This window comes from Anneissia japonica, unplaced genomic scaffold (assembly GCF_011630105.1).
Source record: "Anneissia japonica isolate Jap-2015-1 unplaced genomic scaffold, ASM1163010v1 scaffold287945_len1679841_cov205, whole genome shotgun sequence".
In the NCBI taxonomy this organism is placed as follows: domain Eukaryota; kingdom Metazoa; phylum Echinodermata; class Crinoidea; order Comatulida; family Comatulidae; genus Anneissia; species Anneissia japonica.
Genome location: NW_022753015.1, coordinates 1476626 through 1495030, shown reverse-complemented (window position 1 = coordinate 1495030; position 18405 = coordinate 1476626). Strand labels below are relative to the sequence as shown.

Here is an 18405-nt window from a genome sequence, read left to right as displayed (position 1 = left end):
AGTTGTACAGCATAAAAAAGGAAAAACAATATATACAAATATAACGGACGTAAGACAAAGCAACATATGACGTGAAGCAACGCTATAACAGATAAAAGAACAATAGCCTTAAGGGCGTATGCCAAGCTACAAGCTTGACAGCAGTCAAGATAAAAACGCAGGAAAAATATACTATGGTAAAAATCATATACATAAACTATATATAAGAAGAAATAATATATAGGCCTATATGAATATAAAAATGAAAACGAAAAGAAAAAAAATAAACAGTATATAAATGAAATTTAAAACAATTAAAAGAGCTGATCAAATAAAAGCAACAATAATCAAACACATGGTCCAAAATCGAAATCCAAATCCAAACAAGATAGAAATTAATTTCTATCTTGTTTGGATTTGGATTTGGATTAATTTCTATTTTGTTTGGATTTGGATTTTGGACCATGTGTTTGATTATTGTTGCTTTTATTTGATCAGCTCTTTTTATTTTTTAAAATTTCATTTATATACTGTTTATTTTTTTTCTTTTCGTTTTCATTTTTATATTCATATAGGCCTATATATTATTATTTCTTATATATAGTTTATATATATGTATATGATTTTTACCATAGTATATTTTTCCTGCGTTTTTATCTTGACTGCTGTCAAGCTTGTAGCTTGGCATACGCCCTTAAGGCTATTGTTCTTTTATCTGTTATAGCGTTGCTTCACGTCATATGTTGCTTTGTCTTACGTCCGTTATATTTGTATATGTTGTTTTTCCATTTTTATGCTGTACACCTGATGAAGGCCTATGGCCGAAAACGTTTGTGAATCTTCTGTATTAAATTTGGCATATATATACCTTGTTCCTGAATTTTATTTGCAGAAATTGGCATGACATTTATACATAGTCATTCTTGATAGGAGATGGTGGTACTTCCTTTTCCTTCATCTAGCTGGAAAAAAAAAAAAAAAAAACAAATTTTAAGATTTTATGTTCAAATAATATTATGCAATACTAAACAGAGACATACAGCTGGACTTGGTATGCATATGATCATCACTATATATTTTTTACAGCCTTCAATACACAGCACTACATAGTAGTAGCAGCTCAGTAGGCCAAGTACAGTAGTGTGGTATGTCACATCAATCATCCTCAGACTAGCTTGCAGCTAGCGTAGGCCAATGTGCAGCAGGTCTAGTGCGTCTTGGCTACTATACTTGTTAGCCTGATGAAATACTATTTGAATCATAGGCTAGTGTGTATTACTAGAGAAGTAGAAATTAGAATAGGCCTAGGCCTCTACTTCATTAATTGGCAGGGTCGAAACGTCTGGATATCTACACTGATCTACCACACTATATAAAGTTTTTTGCTGAGCCGAATTCATAACATTACTAAATCAAATCAAATCAAATTCTCATACTTTCGCTACTGCTGTCATACGATACATTATGAATACGATTGCTCACTCGTACTGTGTCAATCTAGGTAGGCTAGGCCTACACAGCAGTACGGACGGATGATCACAAGGCGGTTGACTCAACTTAAATGTCGATGCCACGTTGTCAATGTTGGTATAGGTAGACATCCTTGGCCCACACGCTTAAACCACTATATGGTTAATTTTATGATTATAGTGTACCTTTGGAAGAATGAGGAACTTACTGTATTCTTCCGTTGTCTACCATCCTCACGTCACACAAAACAAGAGAGACTTGTCAACAAAACCCCAAACCGTGTGTGATGGGCGAGTGGGCGAGACGACGATCAGAGTAGTCTTATCAATCCAGCTGCTGTTTGTAAATTCATAGAAGTTTCGTCGCGACCGCCTGTATTTCCACCGAAAAATTTTTTCATTTTTCACGGAAAAAGGATAATTTTTTGTCATGTATTAAAAAATAGCAAATAGCAAAAAAATCTATGCGGCTCCAAAAATTAATTTTATTTGGCCGTAGATCTATTTCATCTATTATTATTATTATTATTAATTTTTTTTTTAAATATACAAAAAAAAGCAAAAATTGCTTTGATCATCATGAAATAGCACTATATAAATGCTAATGTATTTGATGTAGATGTGAATAGGAAAAAGAAGTTTATAGTTGCTGGCTAATGTAGACACCAGTTACAGCATGATTTATATTTCTATTATTTATTAAAACATTAAAAAAGACTTCTAGGCTTCTACCTTGGCCTTGGCCAACATCTAACAACAAAGCATGCCCAGCAATTCCCTACAGATCACTTTGTTCCCTTATCAAGCATTGTACAGGAAATAAACGTTGAAAACTGGTCTCTGGTGTACAGTCTAACTTTCCACTTCTAATAACATTCACCACATTGTTTTTTGTGGTATTTAGAAGACTTTAAAAATGATGAAGAAAGTGATTATTATGAATGTTTAAAGCCAGGTTCCAGCTAAAAACAAAATTATAAATTGATTTTTTTTTAAGACAATGAAGGAGTATTTGAATGAAAAGTTGGGAACAGTTAATAAAAAGATGCATATTATTAATTAACAAAAGCGGGAAAATGGAACCAGTATTCTTACAAATTGTAATGTAGTCACAGTTTGAAATATGGAATACTGTGGAATAAAAAGCTACCAAAAACCTATAAGTTTACGGTAGTTTATTTTAAGAGTGCGATTCTTAGTTTATAGACCACCGCACTTACTATTGAATGGGAATAGCACAGTGAAATGATATTATGCATCATTGTTTATTTAACACTCAAAGGAGTAATCAAAATAAAATTTGGTTCTTGGAAGAGAGTAACCATTGGTGTACACAGCAAAATAAGATAATTCCTTTATTTGTTTGAATGAAAAGTTGGGAACAGTTAATAAAAAGATGCATATTATTAATTAACAAAAGCGGGAAGATGGAGCCAGTATTCTTACAAATTGTAATGTAGTCACAGTTTGAAATATGGAATACTGTGGAATAAAAAGCTACCAAAAACCTATAAGTTTACGGTAGTTTATTTTAAGAGTGCGATTCTTAGTTTATAGACCATTGCACTTACTATTGAATGGGAATAGCACAGTGAAATGATATTATGCATCATTGTTTATTTAACACTCAAAGGAGTAATCAAAATAAAATTTGGTTCTTGGAAGAGAGTAACCACCTGTGTACACAGCAAAATAAGACAATTTCTTTATGAATATTTAAACCAGGGAATTAATGTTTATGAATAAATAATATTGTATGTTTAATAATAGAAAAAGTTTCTGTATAGTGCAGGATGATGATCTTATGAGCAAAGGTCAGACACTAAATTAATGGTTTACTAAATAATTCTCAATTATTCTAGTAGGGCCTTTTAAATTAACATTCATAATAATGATAATAATAGTAGAGCTAGGTGTTTTAATACTAACTTATTTTAATTTATTGGAAATTGTTAAACATAAACTTTAACCCCGAAGCACAATATAGTTTTAGAGTTGCATGTAATCTCTGATTTTCCAGGATTTTCTGAAACTTGCCTAAGTGTCCAGATTTATTGCAACATTTTTAACTGGAAAATTCCTGGAGAAAATTCCTGGTAAGAAAAGCAACTTAGCCTTGGACGATCATTAATAAAATTAATTGATTTGCCAAATGCTTCTTCCAGCCTGTGAAAATAGAATTAAAGATACATCATGCCAACTAGGCCTATATAGTTTTTCGCCCCCACAAAATCATTTTTAGTGACAAATACATCAATATAACTCCACAGACTGCATATCATTTAACCAAGAAATTACGTGAAGAACATGTTTTGTCCTTTGTAAAATGTAAAAAAAAACCAAAATGGTTGATGTGAATGTTTCAAAGCCAGAAGAGAATTTATTTTTGTTGACTGGTAATAGTAGGGCCTGTATATTCATTAAACCAATGTTTTTTAATAAAAAGAGCTGAAATAAATAAATTACGTATTACGTATATATTACAATTGAAATTCAATAGCTCTGGCGATGATTGCAGCTCTCAAACTTACCGAACATTACAACGGTATAATGATAGACTAGATTGTGTTTGATAACACCATTTAATCTGACTTTAGGTAAACTTTTATTGTAAAGATTATAATGTAAGTTTTGATATTCTTTATGTATTCTTATGTATATTTTATTCTTAAACCTTAACTGGGACACCATTTTAATTTTTTTTAAATAAGTTTGAAATTCATTTAAACATAAAAGTACATCAATATTCCGTAATCATAAAGCTGGCAGGTACACAAGCATTTCTTTCATGGATTTGATTTTTATATATCAAACTATTAATTATGAAATATATCTTTATATTATGAGGTTGTTTTGTTGATTGTTTTATTTGGTCATTAATAAGTTGGCATGCAGCCATGTTTTTGCTTTTAATCTGTTTATGATGAGGAGTACTGACTCCAGCCTTCAGGCTGTAGACTACATTATTCAAGTTAGATGTCCCTAAGGAAATCTCACAAGTATTTTACCATCAGCCTGTACTTTTTGATTTGCACTGTTTTCCATTTCCTTCCAAGAGAACCAGCAATCATTCCTCTTTCCAAATTTCCAATTTGTTATCAAATTCAATTTTTGCTACAAAATTGTGTTTTTTTTTTCCTTTCTAATCTGGTTTTCTTATTCCTCAATTATTAGCACGCACTTGGCAGAAACAATATTAAGATGCCATATATAATGTGTTAGTTGGTTTTGGGTAGTCAAATAAATATTATATCTTGCCCCAAAAATCCGTACTCTATATTTAAATTATTATATCAAATTTACATTAGGTGGTTGTTCTAGTGATGATGGTGTAATGTGGTAGTGGTTATTATTTTATTATACTGATTACCCGTGTATCTCTTTGACTAGTATTAAAGTGATACTGAAGTCAAAATGCACTTCTTTTTATAAGAACCAGTAAAAAATTGCCTAGGCTCAGTTTTCTTATTTTTTGCCTATTTGAGGCTCAAAATGTTGTAAACACTTTTTGAACTAGAAGATTACTGTCTAGCAATATATTATGTATTTCAAATAGAAGGTATTACATAGGCCTACTGCAAATAAGGTACAAATAAGATTTGTTGGTTTTTTTTTTTTTTTTTTTTTTTTTTTTTTTTTATAAAAACCTATTTGACATTTTTCCTCAACCTCAATTTGTTCTTATTTTGTTCTTAATTTTTAAGCAATTTCAACCTCATTTTTGCTGCGAAGCAGCCAATTCATATTCTTGACAGCAATTTGACCTCTGAAAGGTCATTGTTTGTCAAAAAACGAGTGCCTAAGACGACTGAAAAGCGGTGTTTCCTTCTTTCGTTCTGCCGGGTAAAATCAATTATTTTAGGCGACGTTTGTAGACTAACCTACTCGTACCAACGTCCGCATGTCGTGCTAGCCTTATCCTACTCTAGGCCTAGACTAGCTAGGATGGTATAGGCCTAGCCTTGAAGGGACGAAAGGTCCCAATGAAAAACGTCGCTTTTTGACAGCTAACATTGTCTATTTAACATCACAATAATTCATTATTAGACCTATAGTTATTTTTTGAATTGTACTCCACAAATCTCAGGCGATACCTCGCACAACTGGCTAACGTCTCTATCTATTGTCGTGACGTCATGGCTCGCTGGCTCACACTTGTGATATGTCTTGCACTTGTGATTAAATAACGCACTGGCTCGCACTTTGGCAACACTCTTTGGCAGTCAACTCGCCCCTAGAAAACCCGCCCTTGGAAACTTGCCCCATAAAAAAATGTACACTTCCTAGACCATGCAGTCTTCAAAATAAAAATTGTAACCTTTGGTAATCAACTACATTTTCCACATACATAGACATTTTTGAAAATTTATAAAAAAAACCCTAAACCATAATTCACCACACTATAGACACTTTTTGACAAAAATGAAAAATTACGACTTTGTTACCCAATGAGAAGTGTTCTAATATAGACAATGGGTCGTGTCTCATTTTTTGTTATAGTTTTATTATTCATTATTTTCACTTGACTCGCATAAATAATTTTGTTCGAAGAACATTTACTATATGCAGTTGTACTTCGCAGCACTTCACTTGCAATTTGCAATTTCTAGTTTAAGAATATAAAATGTGTGTCAGTACCATCTTAACAGCAATATTTGTGCAAGTGTATACTATAAATATTATGTCTACTACAAGATTATTCAAATAAATAAAAATGAATTACTGAAAGTAATATATTAACCAATGCTGGTTGAAGTTTTAATTGAGGGTTTGAAGGTCTCAGGACAAGTGATCAAAGGTGAACGACCAGGTGGGGAAGCTATTAGTGGCTTAACAGGTCCCTCATGGCTAGGAATCAAGTAAAACGGAGCCTATCACTACATTCAGACTTCCTTAATTTCTTTGTTCTTTATCATCCAGTAATTTTATAATGCTATGATATTTTATATTTGTAAATTCTCAATTCATTTGATTTTTAAAGATTTATTATGTACTGATATATGTATGTATTATATAAGTCTGGGCTTTATGCGTTTTGCTATGTCCACACTATGGACATACATGTGTGAATTGCCCATGGGCATGATAAACTGATGATGTCATATTACATCCGTATATGGACACATTCCATCCGTATATGGGCACATTCCATGTATTTGTCACATAAAATTTGATGTGGGCAGAGCTTAGGGTAAGTGCCACAAGCAAATGGTAAATTTTAGTGTTGTATTAAGTAATAAATTTCATAAGTAAATAGATATTTAGTAATAGTATATAATTATATATTTAAAATGTGAATGTTTATCGATAGTGAATTGCTACCTGTGGTTTCATTTTCCAATAGTAAATGTAGATCTAGGTCAATCTGGGATAAGAAAATTAGTTGAATTAGTGATTTAGGTCACAATTTGCAGCATTGGCCCCATAGAGCCTAAGTGTTGATGAACAATAACAAGGGGGGAAAGGGCAACCTGGGGTCCATGTCCAAGGTAAAGGGTACACTGTAATTGGGAGAATATATCTTTTAGCAGGAGCCAAGATGAGACGTGAAGGGACTGAATTATATGTAATTTAACTGGAGTCGGTTTGCTGGAGATATGGAGAAGCGATGAAAGTATCGTAGGCCACTGGTAATAAACATTGCTAGTCTTACCCTTGCTGCCTGTGCTGTTGACAGAGTTATAACTGGCTGACACCCCTGCTTAAGTTCTTTGCCCCTTACTTTCCTTACAGTAAATTTGCCCTGGTTCTTGGAGTTTCTGTTTTTTTAGTAACCTACGTCTCTTAACTTTAACTCTTATTGAAGTTAATAGTGTCATTCCACTTCCTAAGTTTTTTCGGTTTTTATTAACTACAATGGTAAATTCATCTCTTATTAAAGAGTTCTGTAACACTGAATAAATTGGAGAGATAGCTTACCCCATAAATTAACCAATGAAGAAATAGTTTACAATTATTGGTGGCCTACATATAAGATGTAGATTGTTCTATAGATGGGCTGAGTTCATCTGGGTAGGCCTAATTCTATTGTTTTTCTTTTACTACTGACATTGGCAACATCTAGGAGCAACCATAGTTTATTGAGGCTTCAGACAGCTAATTCGCAGGCTAATTTTCCAGCAGGAAACTGGTCTGCAAGTTACTATTAAGATATGAACTTTACCATACTTAACTATAGTTTATTTTAAGTAATTTAAATAAACTGACTTTATGGGAGGCTTAGTCTAATATTCAGGTGCATCTTTGGTTAATTTATATGTGAATTAATTAAAATTATTTCTTTTCTTTAGACTTGGGTCCAAAGTTTGGTTGATATTACTTATAATTACAATAATTGGATAATAATTTAAGAAATTTAAACCAAGGTTTTCGATGTTTGGAAGGCTAAGTTTTTCACTACATCTGTGTTTGTGTCTGCTGATTTTATATGATTTGTGTGTATGAAATCACTTTAAAAAAGGTAATAATTATTACAGCTGTTAAGAAGCCATCATCCTAACAATTAAAAAAAAAAGTTGGAATTTTGCCACTCTGCATTCTTCTGGCTGTAGCCATGGAATCCTGCCCTGAATTATAGTAATGTTCATAGTAGTAATGTTCATAGTTTATGCACTAAGTTTTGTCCATAGTTATGTACTATAGTTTGTTTTTTTTCATCGGTCATTTAATAGGAAAACATACACTGTGAAAAGCAGTTAAATTATCATTACAATCGATTCGATATAGTGAACTCTCTAGTTTGTAAATACATTTTTGGTTGCTGCAGAGATTGTAGAAGTAAATTCAGACTCGAACCATTGCATTTCCCCTGGAATTGGGCGAGTAATTATAAGGGTTATTTATGTAACCCATATTTTCCCATGTTCTCATACCTAGGCAGTATAAACAGACCTGTTTTACTAGAAAGTTAATTTTAAAGAAAATTCTTATTAATAATATTCATCTTGCTAATATCAGTATTTTAATACTAATTGATTTAAATTTTATGATTGCGATCTATATGTTATTGCCAGGAGACAAACATGAATTTAGAAACATATCTTATGGGAAATATTGACTAAAATAATAGAGTAATGAAAACCAGATTTGAAAGATTATTTCTGTGGTGTATGTGACAGGTAAAGATTTGATCTTGGGTGTAATATGTCATACATACTTAAACAGAATGAGCAAAACATCCTCAGTTAGAAATCCCTAGATAAATGTTACAGTTTATTTGAACTAGAATGGCAAATGAACTTCCTCTAAATCTTGCCACTTTTACACTATTATTCTAAACCACACAAAACACCACTTGAAAAAAAATCTCCAGTTTCTTTAGTATAGTTGCAAGGTGCTGAAAACATTGGGTGATATTGGAATGTGTTGCTGTTTTTTTTAGATGCATCAAACATTTTGTTATACAGTTCTCAGGTAGGTGAACCTGTTTTTTTTCTCGAGTTTCCTGGATGCTGTAGTGGAAAGCATGGAAGTCGGCATTGTGGAAACAGGTTGTTTTTTATTCCTTGATTCTTATTGGTCAATTGCTTTGTGGTTATACCATGGCTATGTTGGCCAACTTTTTGACGAAGTCTGTATCAGATTTTAATTTCTTCATTGTGTGTAGTAAACAATGCTAAATGCTAAAGTGAAATAAGAATGACCAATTTGGATTTAGAATTGTTGGACAAAAAGCACTTTCATTATGACCCATAAATAATTTATTGGACTATCACTATAATCCTCTATAAAAAATGACAATGGGCCAGTATTGGGATTTAGATAAAACTAACATGCAAATGATGTAGAGACAATTAAAAATGATAACATTAAAACTCTAAAATTGATATGCAAATGATGTTGAAGACTGATACAATTGAAAGAGTTAATGATGTTGAGTTCAATACCCTGTGTCAATTTTAATTTGTCAAGAACATTGACATTATTGTTTTATAAATATTTCAGCTGAGGTTGGTTTGGATAAATTGTTGCTTGAAAATAGACTCTATTCACATAAACATATTAAGTAGTAATCGCTGTATGTTGTAACAATTTTGAAATCTATTCATATTAAAATAATGTATATTTATTTCATGAAGTTCATGTACGCCTGTAATTTTAGTAAGATAATTAATGGTATAGTTGATTATTGTCTATTATTTTGTACTGTAGTTTTATACAGTGAAAACAAAGGGTCTGGATTTGTGCTACAATAGTAGAGCAGTTTATTTGGTAGCTGTAATATGATTCCCTTGAGTGCGAGCTGTTAGTGATCATGGGATTATGATGAGAAACCCAGACATGCTTATAACCAACTTTTGAACTGTTGTTTTAAAGTTGGACCACATCCATTATACATATGGGGGTGTTTCTTATCTATATAAATCCTTTATTATCTCTTCATATGTATATTTATATAATTAATAGTTTTTCTCCTAATATGTGATTTATTATTCCAAAGTAAATATATATGAATGTATATTGAATTTGTTAATCCTTTTATTTTATGTATTCATACAATAAATATAATAATGATATACTTGTTGATATGACTTCTATTAAGTTTATTAATTATTATTAATTTTAATAATTGTTTATAAGTAAAGTTAATTTTTAGTTTATAAATTATCATAAATGAAAAAAACTAAGTATATTATTTTCTTGTGTTTCTTTTTGTTTCTATTGTAAGTAGGACATCCCTGTTGTAATTTTCTGAAGTCCAAATTAATACTCGGGAGGAGGCCAATGGAAGGACCAGTTAGATTTGTCTATTGGTAATTCACTCAACAGCTCTTACAACAACATCATTCATGCCCCTGTAAAAACTATTTATACCTGCATAGATTAGAGGGAGGAAGGCTATCTATGGTAACATCCAATTTACATTGACTTTGGTTATGGTAGAAATTGATTGGTCTCCTGGTTCTAGCCTACAGTGGAAGGAGAAAGAGTTTTATGACTCAAGATTCAAACAGGAACTGTGTGTATCTTAGATGAGCTTCTTTTTTACTTGTGAAAACCTTGCATTTAGTTTGCCAGTTTCTTCAGGCATTTTCAGGAAACTGTAAATTATTTCCATCTGACTTTGCCGTGATCATCTTTCTATTGTTCACGTGTGAAGATAATTTCATGAAGTTTGCTTACCTCATGAACTTTTTTCTGTCAGTGGTAGAAACACTCAAGTGAGCATCCATTTCTCTGCTGGTCTGATATTCAATACTCATCAACTTCTACATCTATCTGATGATTGTTTATTCTAATGAGGGAGATTACTAGCACGGAAGTGATGAATCCTTTGTAAGTGACCAAACAGACAAGGCACAGGATAGGTGATGTCTTAGCACAGCAGGCAGACTAGACTCATTTTGATAGGTTGTTTGTTATGCAAGAACCATTGAGGCAGAGCCAATGGTGATGACAAGTTAAATCAAACAGGGGATACCTTTAGTGCACCATCTTGATCAATACGGACAGGTACAGCAGATACCCCCTCTTCTGACTCAACTCGATAATTTGGACACACTTGCTACCTGACAAAGCTGGTATTCCTTCTAAATCTGACTCATCAACAACAGAGGCATCTTGCTTAGGAAGTCTTGGAATAGTTTCATCAATTTGTATTAACATCCACAGTGACAAACCAGGAATTTTATCCAATTCTATCTGCCTTTTAGATTGATAGAATGAATATCAATGAAAGCATTATCTACTCATTATTTGGAAGATGTTCAGATGAACAGATTGACGATTGAATCATTAATAGATAGTGATCATTTATTGATGAGTATTGATACTTTATTGATGAGTATTGAGTTTTTGTTAACTTGCTTAATTTCCTGCAAACAGTTGTTTACATCTTGATGAAGAGATACTGATTCATAACTTTATTACTTTTATGATAATATCTTTTTTGTACTTCAATTTGGAGAATTGATTTTCCAGTTATATTAGTAGGACTGTAGTCCAGAAGCTAGCATCATGTTTTTACCAAGCTACGGACAACCACGATATTCTTGGGTACTAATCATGGAATCCTTACTTTTTGTTTTGTGGTGTTTATAATTTAAAATCACAGGTTACTTTACAATCAAAAGCTTTAGATGATGAAATGTTAAAAGTTAACTGCAAACAAACATAGTATTGCATTTTTTTTTTTAAACATTCAAATATAATTGAAGATTTTTAATTAGCAACCTTCAATAAAATAAATATTCTTTAATTTTGAGTCAAAATTATTCAGGTTTAATTTAATTAATGCACATAATAAATGTATGAAAAGCGATTCAAATTTATGATTAAAGAATACTGATCAAATATCATGGATGGGTAAATTTTTGAGTTATGAGCCTAAAGTCAAAATAGATATATTATAAACTTTCATATTTAGTTTAAAAATCTGTTGAAGCCTTTATTATTGTCCTGAAGCCTCAGCCCCCTTGAGATCTACGTAGTTCTTTTGCTCATTTTCTCATCTTAAGGATCATTATAGAATTTAATCAGATTAGTAATTCTTGTTTGTAATAAGGTTCATTGATCTCAATATTGTACTCTGCAATGCTATGCTCACCCCGGGCTCTTGCCTTCCAACCAGCTGTCATTTCATTTGATGAAAGACATTGCGTAGCTTACAGCACTATGTTAGTGGCAATCAATTTATTATATTGTCGACCTTAAAACTTTTAAAGGCCTACATTCATGATCTCCATTTGATTGTCTATCAATAGGATTATTTAATAAAAATTAATATATTTATTCTTTTTAATCTTTATGTAGTTTATAAATTATTTTAAAAAAAAAGGAATGTATTGCCATTTGGTAGGAATTGGCCAAGATGTTATAGAGATACTGTAGAGCAAACTTATTATAGATAGCAAAATATATTTCCTCCACTATACTTTGTAGCCAGTTTTAAAGCCTAATTTTGGAAAATCAAAAGCTTTAATGCATAGCTAATTTCTAAAGAATAAGCCTTCATAAACAATAGTACTAGGTAAGCATGTTCTTCCAAAACTAGGTGCAATAAACAATTTAGCAACATTATAATTGTTTTTTTGATAATTTTTATGTTAATCATTTTTCTCCTATATAAGAAAAACCCCAATATTTTGCATAGTATTTTCTTGGATTCAATTCAAATATACAGTGACAAATATGTTCATCTAAGTTATCACCATATTTATCATCAGAAGAATTTTATTTTATGTTTCACATAGTGGTTGAATTTAAAAAATGTGGTTGATACTACTACTCTACACGTCCTTGAAATAAATGCTGAATTGCTTAGCAAGGGAAGGTCTAAATCCTAGCAAGGAAATAAATTGATGATACATTCTGTATAAAACTTACAAATGACAACCTATTTAATATGACTAATAATAATAGAAGCTTCTATTTTGAATCTTGCAGATCTATTCATCGGAACAGACCAACAGTAGTTATCCTTCCAATCCGTCAACGCCAGTCAGTTCACCGCCACCTATGACAGGTACGTTATTTAATATAAATAATTACAGGTCTTCTCCAATTAAGGACACTTTTGGGACTGGACTTTCATGATTTTTAGCAGCTTTGGTTTCTAATTAGAACAATAAAAATAAGACATTTAATTCGGGACCACAGAAAAGTGGTCTTTAATTGGGGGTGGTCTTTTTCAGGGATCTTTAATTAGAAGGAGATCTGTATGTGGTAATATTCATAATAATAATAAACTATCTGATTTCAAATAATTACTTTTTATTCCACCAAATTTTAATAATTCCCAAATGCATAAGTGTAAAATTTTCAAATTAATGTGAAAATAACAATAATAAATGTTGAACTTGTACACTTGCGTGGATTTCATTGAACTCCAAACACAGGTCCAACCTGATTATAAAGGCAATACTTTTAGTGTTTTCAAAAGGAGTTTGTTAGAGCATAGTGTGGGTATAGTCACCCTCTGAAACTATTCAGTGAACCAAAAGAAATAGAGTGGTAGTTTTTATACATCCATCTGTCCTAATGTCTGGAGATGTTAATTAGTGGTCTTCTTGCTGGTTAAAATGTGGTCTTGAAATTGAATTAATGGTATAATGATGATGTCATTTGTGGTTGATGAGGGACTGAGACTATGACCATAAAGTATGATGCTATAGCATATCTACAGTATTTGTTTTTATAGTCACCTCAGGTACTAAAGTTTCATAAGTCACTTGAGAAACTGAGGTATTATTAAAGAATAAGAGGGCTATAAATTAATGCTGCTATAACAATAGCTGCTGCTTCTATACTTAATCAAACATACTCTTAATGATAATTATAGGTATTATATATATAATAAAATTCACCAAATTAAACAGTTTTTATATTTATATAGTATTGAAATTCATCAAATTAAACAGTTGATATTTTTAACTTCTAAAAACATTATTTAAGTCCAAGCAGCATGCAGTCGAAAGGTTTGATATCAAATTATAAATTGTATCAAATTAGCTTTGTAAACACAACAGGTCTTCTGATGGCTCTTGTTTTTGTTGGCAAGGTGTTGTAAATGAATCTCAGATGTTGGAAGTTTTGCATAGAAACCCGTTGTTGTTAGTCAGGTTACTGCTGGCTGTAGTCAGGATATTGCACGGACTAGTCCCTGAACAAAATTAGGATCAGAGTCAATCGTAAACTTGAAAAATGGCTGTGAGAAAGAGGTTGAGAGGAAGGCCAGGATTATGTAGTTATGTTTTATCTGTATTCTTTACTGACCTTATTTCTCGGCACATCGTAAGGTACGGGGAATTGGATCGATGAAGCATAGTTGGGCAATGTAAGCAATGCAGTAAAATATCTTATACAAATGAACTACCGGTATCATTTTTGCCAATAGTTTCCAATTTTTCAAGTATAAATAATAGATACAAAATACAAGGTAAGTTAATTATTGTAACATAACATGGTACATCTAGAATTTGGTTCCAGATTAATAAAAAATTTATTTTATCTATAGACTATCCATCTGGAACTTACTAATTCTAGGAATTAACTTTACTGATTTTTTTTCCACTTCCGAAAATCAATCTAAAATCCATTCAGCCAACAATTGTTTCCGTGTTTGTTTTTTTTTGCTTGAACTTTTTTTTCATGAAATCAAATTGATCAATAAGTCCATGTGATCCTAAATGTTGTTTTTAAAGACTGGCTTTTTATAGTAAAACCACAAAGACTATATAGCCACAGAGAATAAATGTATTTACTGTTAAAAACAGAATTCTGTGGTGGAATTAATTTTCACGACTATATTTAATCAAACTTTAATAGCTATGGAAGCAGATAATGTTTAAAAGTGTAACCATATTTTTTTAAAGACATTAGGAATGTACTGTACTTGATTTTTCCACCTGAAACCTGGTACTGATATTTTTGTTTTCTCTGTCAGGCAGCTATAATATTTATTTTACTTCCATAATCTCCATCTCATTGGCATTTGGTGACTTTATTCTTTCAAAAGAGCAATTGAATGTTTTATTTTTCCAGGATTGTACTAAATGTTTTTTAGTTCTACTGATTAAAGCTGAAAAGTGCTACTAAAAAATAGTTTTAAAAAAATATTTAAAATAATCAGATATTAACAGATTATTCTGTTCATAGTTGATATTAGTAACAATGCCGTAGCTGTTGGGACAGTCCTACACCATCTTTCTAATGGGGCCACAAAGAATGGGTCCACATTTTTAAAAATGGGTTCAAATTATGAAATTTTATGCATAAAATGGGTCCACTTTTTGAAAAATGGGTACAGATTTCTCATATTTAGCTTAAAATTGGTAAAATTTAGGAATACGGGTCCAGATTTTTCATATTTTGGCGTAAAATGGGTCCACATTGCTTGAATTTATGCGTGAAGCGAGTCCACCCTGATATTGTCCCGCATTGTTTGAAAATCCTGGCTATGGCATTGACTAGTAACTTTCCGATTTCAATTATTTCAACTGGCATCATTGTTAATGTTAGTACAATGTTTTTTTTGTTAGTTTACTCTTTTTTCAGTGTCTAATTACACCGCTATTTTGTACATACTGTAGAAGGAAATGGTGTCCGAGATTAAAACATTTCCCAGCTGTGTATAGCCAAAAGAGTTGCTGGATTAAACCTACCATGTCCTTGAAAGAAATCGACAGGGACGGGTTTCCATGGGGACTATACTATTTTTCATGGAGATGGGAAAGAAGACTTTAAAATAACTAGAGATTTTGATGGGCAAATTAAACTAGATCTAGACTTTTAAAGAGTATCATATTCCAAGACTTCCAGAATATCTTCCTACTTTCTTTAAATCATAATTATAATGTTTGCTAAAATAAATTTAATTGTAGCAAATTATATATATATCTTGAATTTCATTAAAATTAACAATAATAAAGAATTTATTACTTATTTAAATAATAATAATAATAGGTGGATTTATATACAGGTTAGTGCAAATAAACAAGGTTTCTATGCGCTTGACAATATTTTAAGTAGGAAAACAATAAAAAAAATACAAAATTGAAAGTCGGAAAAAACTAATACCAAGCCAGCACCCAAAAGTATGGGGTTACACAACTTGAGAGTTCAAGTTTTTTGAAATAATTCCCAAAATTAATTATAGACATGTTTTCCAATTTCATAAATAATAAATTAGGTCAAAATGCATTGTGCACAGTTTTGTATTGAGATTTAAATAAAAGTGAGGATCACTTCACTGAAGTTGCAACAATTCCAAGAGATGTTTACTGTCGGTCTCTAAATTTTGTTTCTATCGCTGAGTTTGGCACATATGCAATCTCTTTCCTTCAGGGTCCTCTACGTTAATTTTCCATCACTGCTATGGGGCATCTTGTTACGCATGTGCTCAAGTTCACCGACTCCCTGTTGATATTAGCGTACTGGTGGTTCGCAACGGATGATGAATATAGAGACAGCCATAACTAAGATGTCTGGTGATTTCACACTAACATAACCTTTACATCATCCTTCGCTTTTGTCATCATGTATTTCAATTTTCTCCTTCGGTTTTTGCTGTCTCGTTCAATTTGTGAAAAGCATAGTTTCATTGAATCTTGTTTGGGTTGCATTAAAACGGTAATCAGAGTGCAACTAGTAGAATTACCAACGTGTTAATTTGATTTGCTGGACTCATCTTTATTTTGATGACGATGCTAATTCTATCTGAAATTCCATCAGTTCTCCACTTAATTCTATAACTTAATTTACATAAACCTGTCTACATACACATCCACAAATAACCTTCACTTCAATAGGTATTTTGGGAAAAAATTATGTTCATATTTCTCATTAGTAGTGTTAATGAGTTGAAATTAAATTTGTTGAGAATTTTAATCTCACCTAAATCTCCTAAAAATATTATGTGGTTATGAAATACTATGACCTCAATTTGGCCTAATTTATTTTTGAAATTGTTTTTAATACTTTATCAGTTGTAAACATTGCAGGCAAGCCTTACCTGTTGAAAACCGCACAATGTGCTTGTGTTTACAATTTGCACCCAAATGTCCTGTGTTTTCCCATTGAGAAGAATTTATCAAGTGATAAAGAATTGGTGATGTAGAACCCAAACACCCCTTTGATCAAAATATGTAAGGTGCCGATTGACGTAGGCTATTGTCTCCCTGACTCAACTGGTCTTATCAGTGTTATGGGGGCGACCTTTTCACCTCAAGTCGGTGTTAATTTCCCGACAATGCAATCTTCATAGGTTGTGAGTCGGGCTCAATTTCCTAGGCCCAGGTTTTTAGACAAGAGGCTTCCTTCAGTGCCAATTCTGACTGTATTGCTTCTCTCAACACCTTTTTGCAGAACTAGGCTAGCATTGTAGGACTGCCAAAGCCAATTTGCTTCCTCTTTACAGTCATTGTGCTGCGTCATTCAATAATTTCACCTTTGCCTAGCCTCAGACTGCACAGGCCAAGATCTGGACTTTCGTTAAGAAAAATTGTCTAAGCGATTGTTTCGTCCGTGACCCTCCACAGATACAGTGAGCGAGGCTGAGCAGTCCCAACGGAGTAACTTACATTTCCTCCGTCCGCCACTTTCAATCGGGGCCATCTTTGATACATTTCAATTTCTCTGATGCAAATAGCATTGTATTCTTGAGCCAGAAGTGAAAAGTGTCGCATTTGATTTCCTTTTTACACGTTAAGAATCATTAAGTTGGCGTGTGCAAAGCCTATCACAGTCGAAATGGAACCCTTGCAAGTTGCTTGATCCATGTATCTACGAGGTGATGATAGAAAGATGAACACATGACAACTCCAATTATGCTCAGAATAACATAAATAAAACTACTGCGAATGTTTGACTTGATGCGCTTAATAGAAAGCACACTAACTCCTCCCTGAAGATGTTGTATTCGGAGCGATAAACAATCGTTTTGACACTATATACGCCTTCTAGGAGCTCTTTTCCCATTCCCCAGTGCCCCGTTAATTTTGTTCAATGTTGTAACGTCAACAAGATTCACATGTGCTAATGTGGTGAAAACTTCAGGTCATATTTTTAAATATGTTATTAGGGATTTTTGCAACCCTTGAATTAGGCTTGAAGCTATATTTTTACTGATATTGAAAAGTGGAAATTCAACCATTTGAAATTCTGAAAAAAAAAAGACATCAATGATAATAAAGCTGAAAAACTAATTAAAGATAAAAATAACTTGTACTGACGTAAATTAATGCCTCTGTACATGCGCTTAGGCGAGATTTTTTTTACACCTTGTTTTGCAAACCACCAATATTGATGATTTCCAATGAAAATAAACGTTTTATTTTTGGCCAATTAGCATACCCACCGCCATGAAAAACTGGAAATTTCAGAAAAAATAAATGTTTTATTATTTTATTATTATGCCCACCACTGCCTTGAAATCTCCAAAAATTAGATATGTATATTTATTCCTAATTAGATAAATTTAAAGCATTTAACCATCCCATTATTACACTGTTTACATTCA

At 32.1% G+C, this 18405-nt stretch overlaps 1 protein-coding gene across 4 annotated transcripts in view; it reads left to right on the top strand.

The window, feature by feature from the left end:
* Positions 1 to 18405, top strand: part of LOC117122657 (transcription factor 12-like) — a 115600-nt gene that overhangs the window by 77489 nt on the left and 19706 nt on the right. For all 4 annotated transcript variants that reach the window (XM_033268339.1, XM_033268337.1, XM_033268338.1 and 1 more), the window contains exon 14: positions 12834 to 12912. In XM_033268339.1, coding sequence (XP_033124230.1) covers positions 12834 to 12912 — 79 coding nt within the window. The remainder of the gene's footprint in view (positions 1 to 12833; positions 12913 to 18405) is intronic.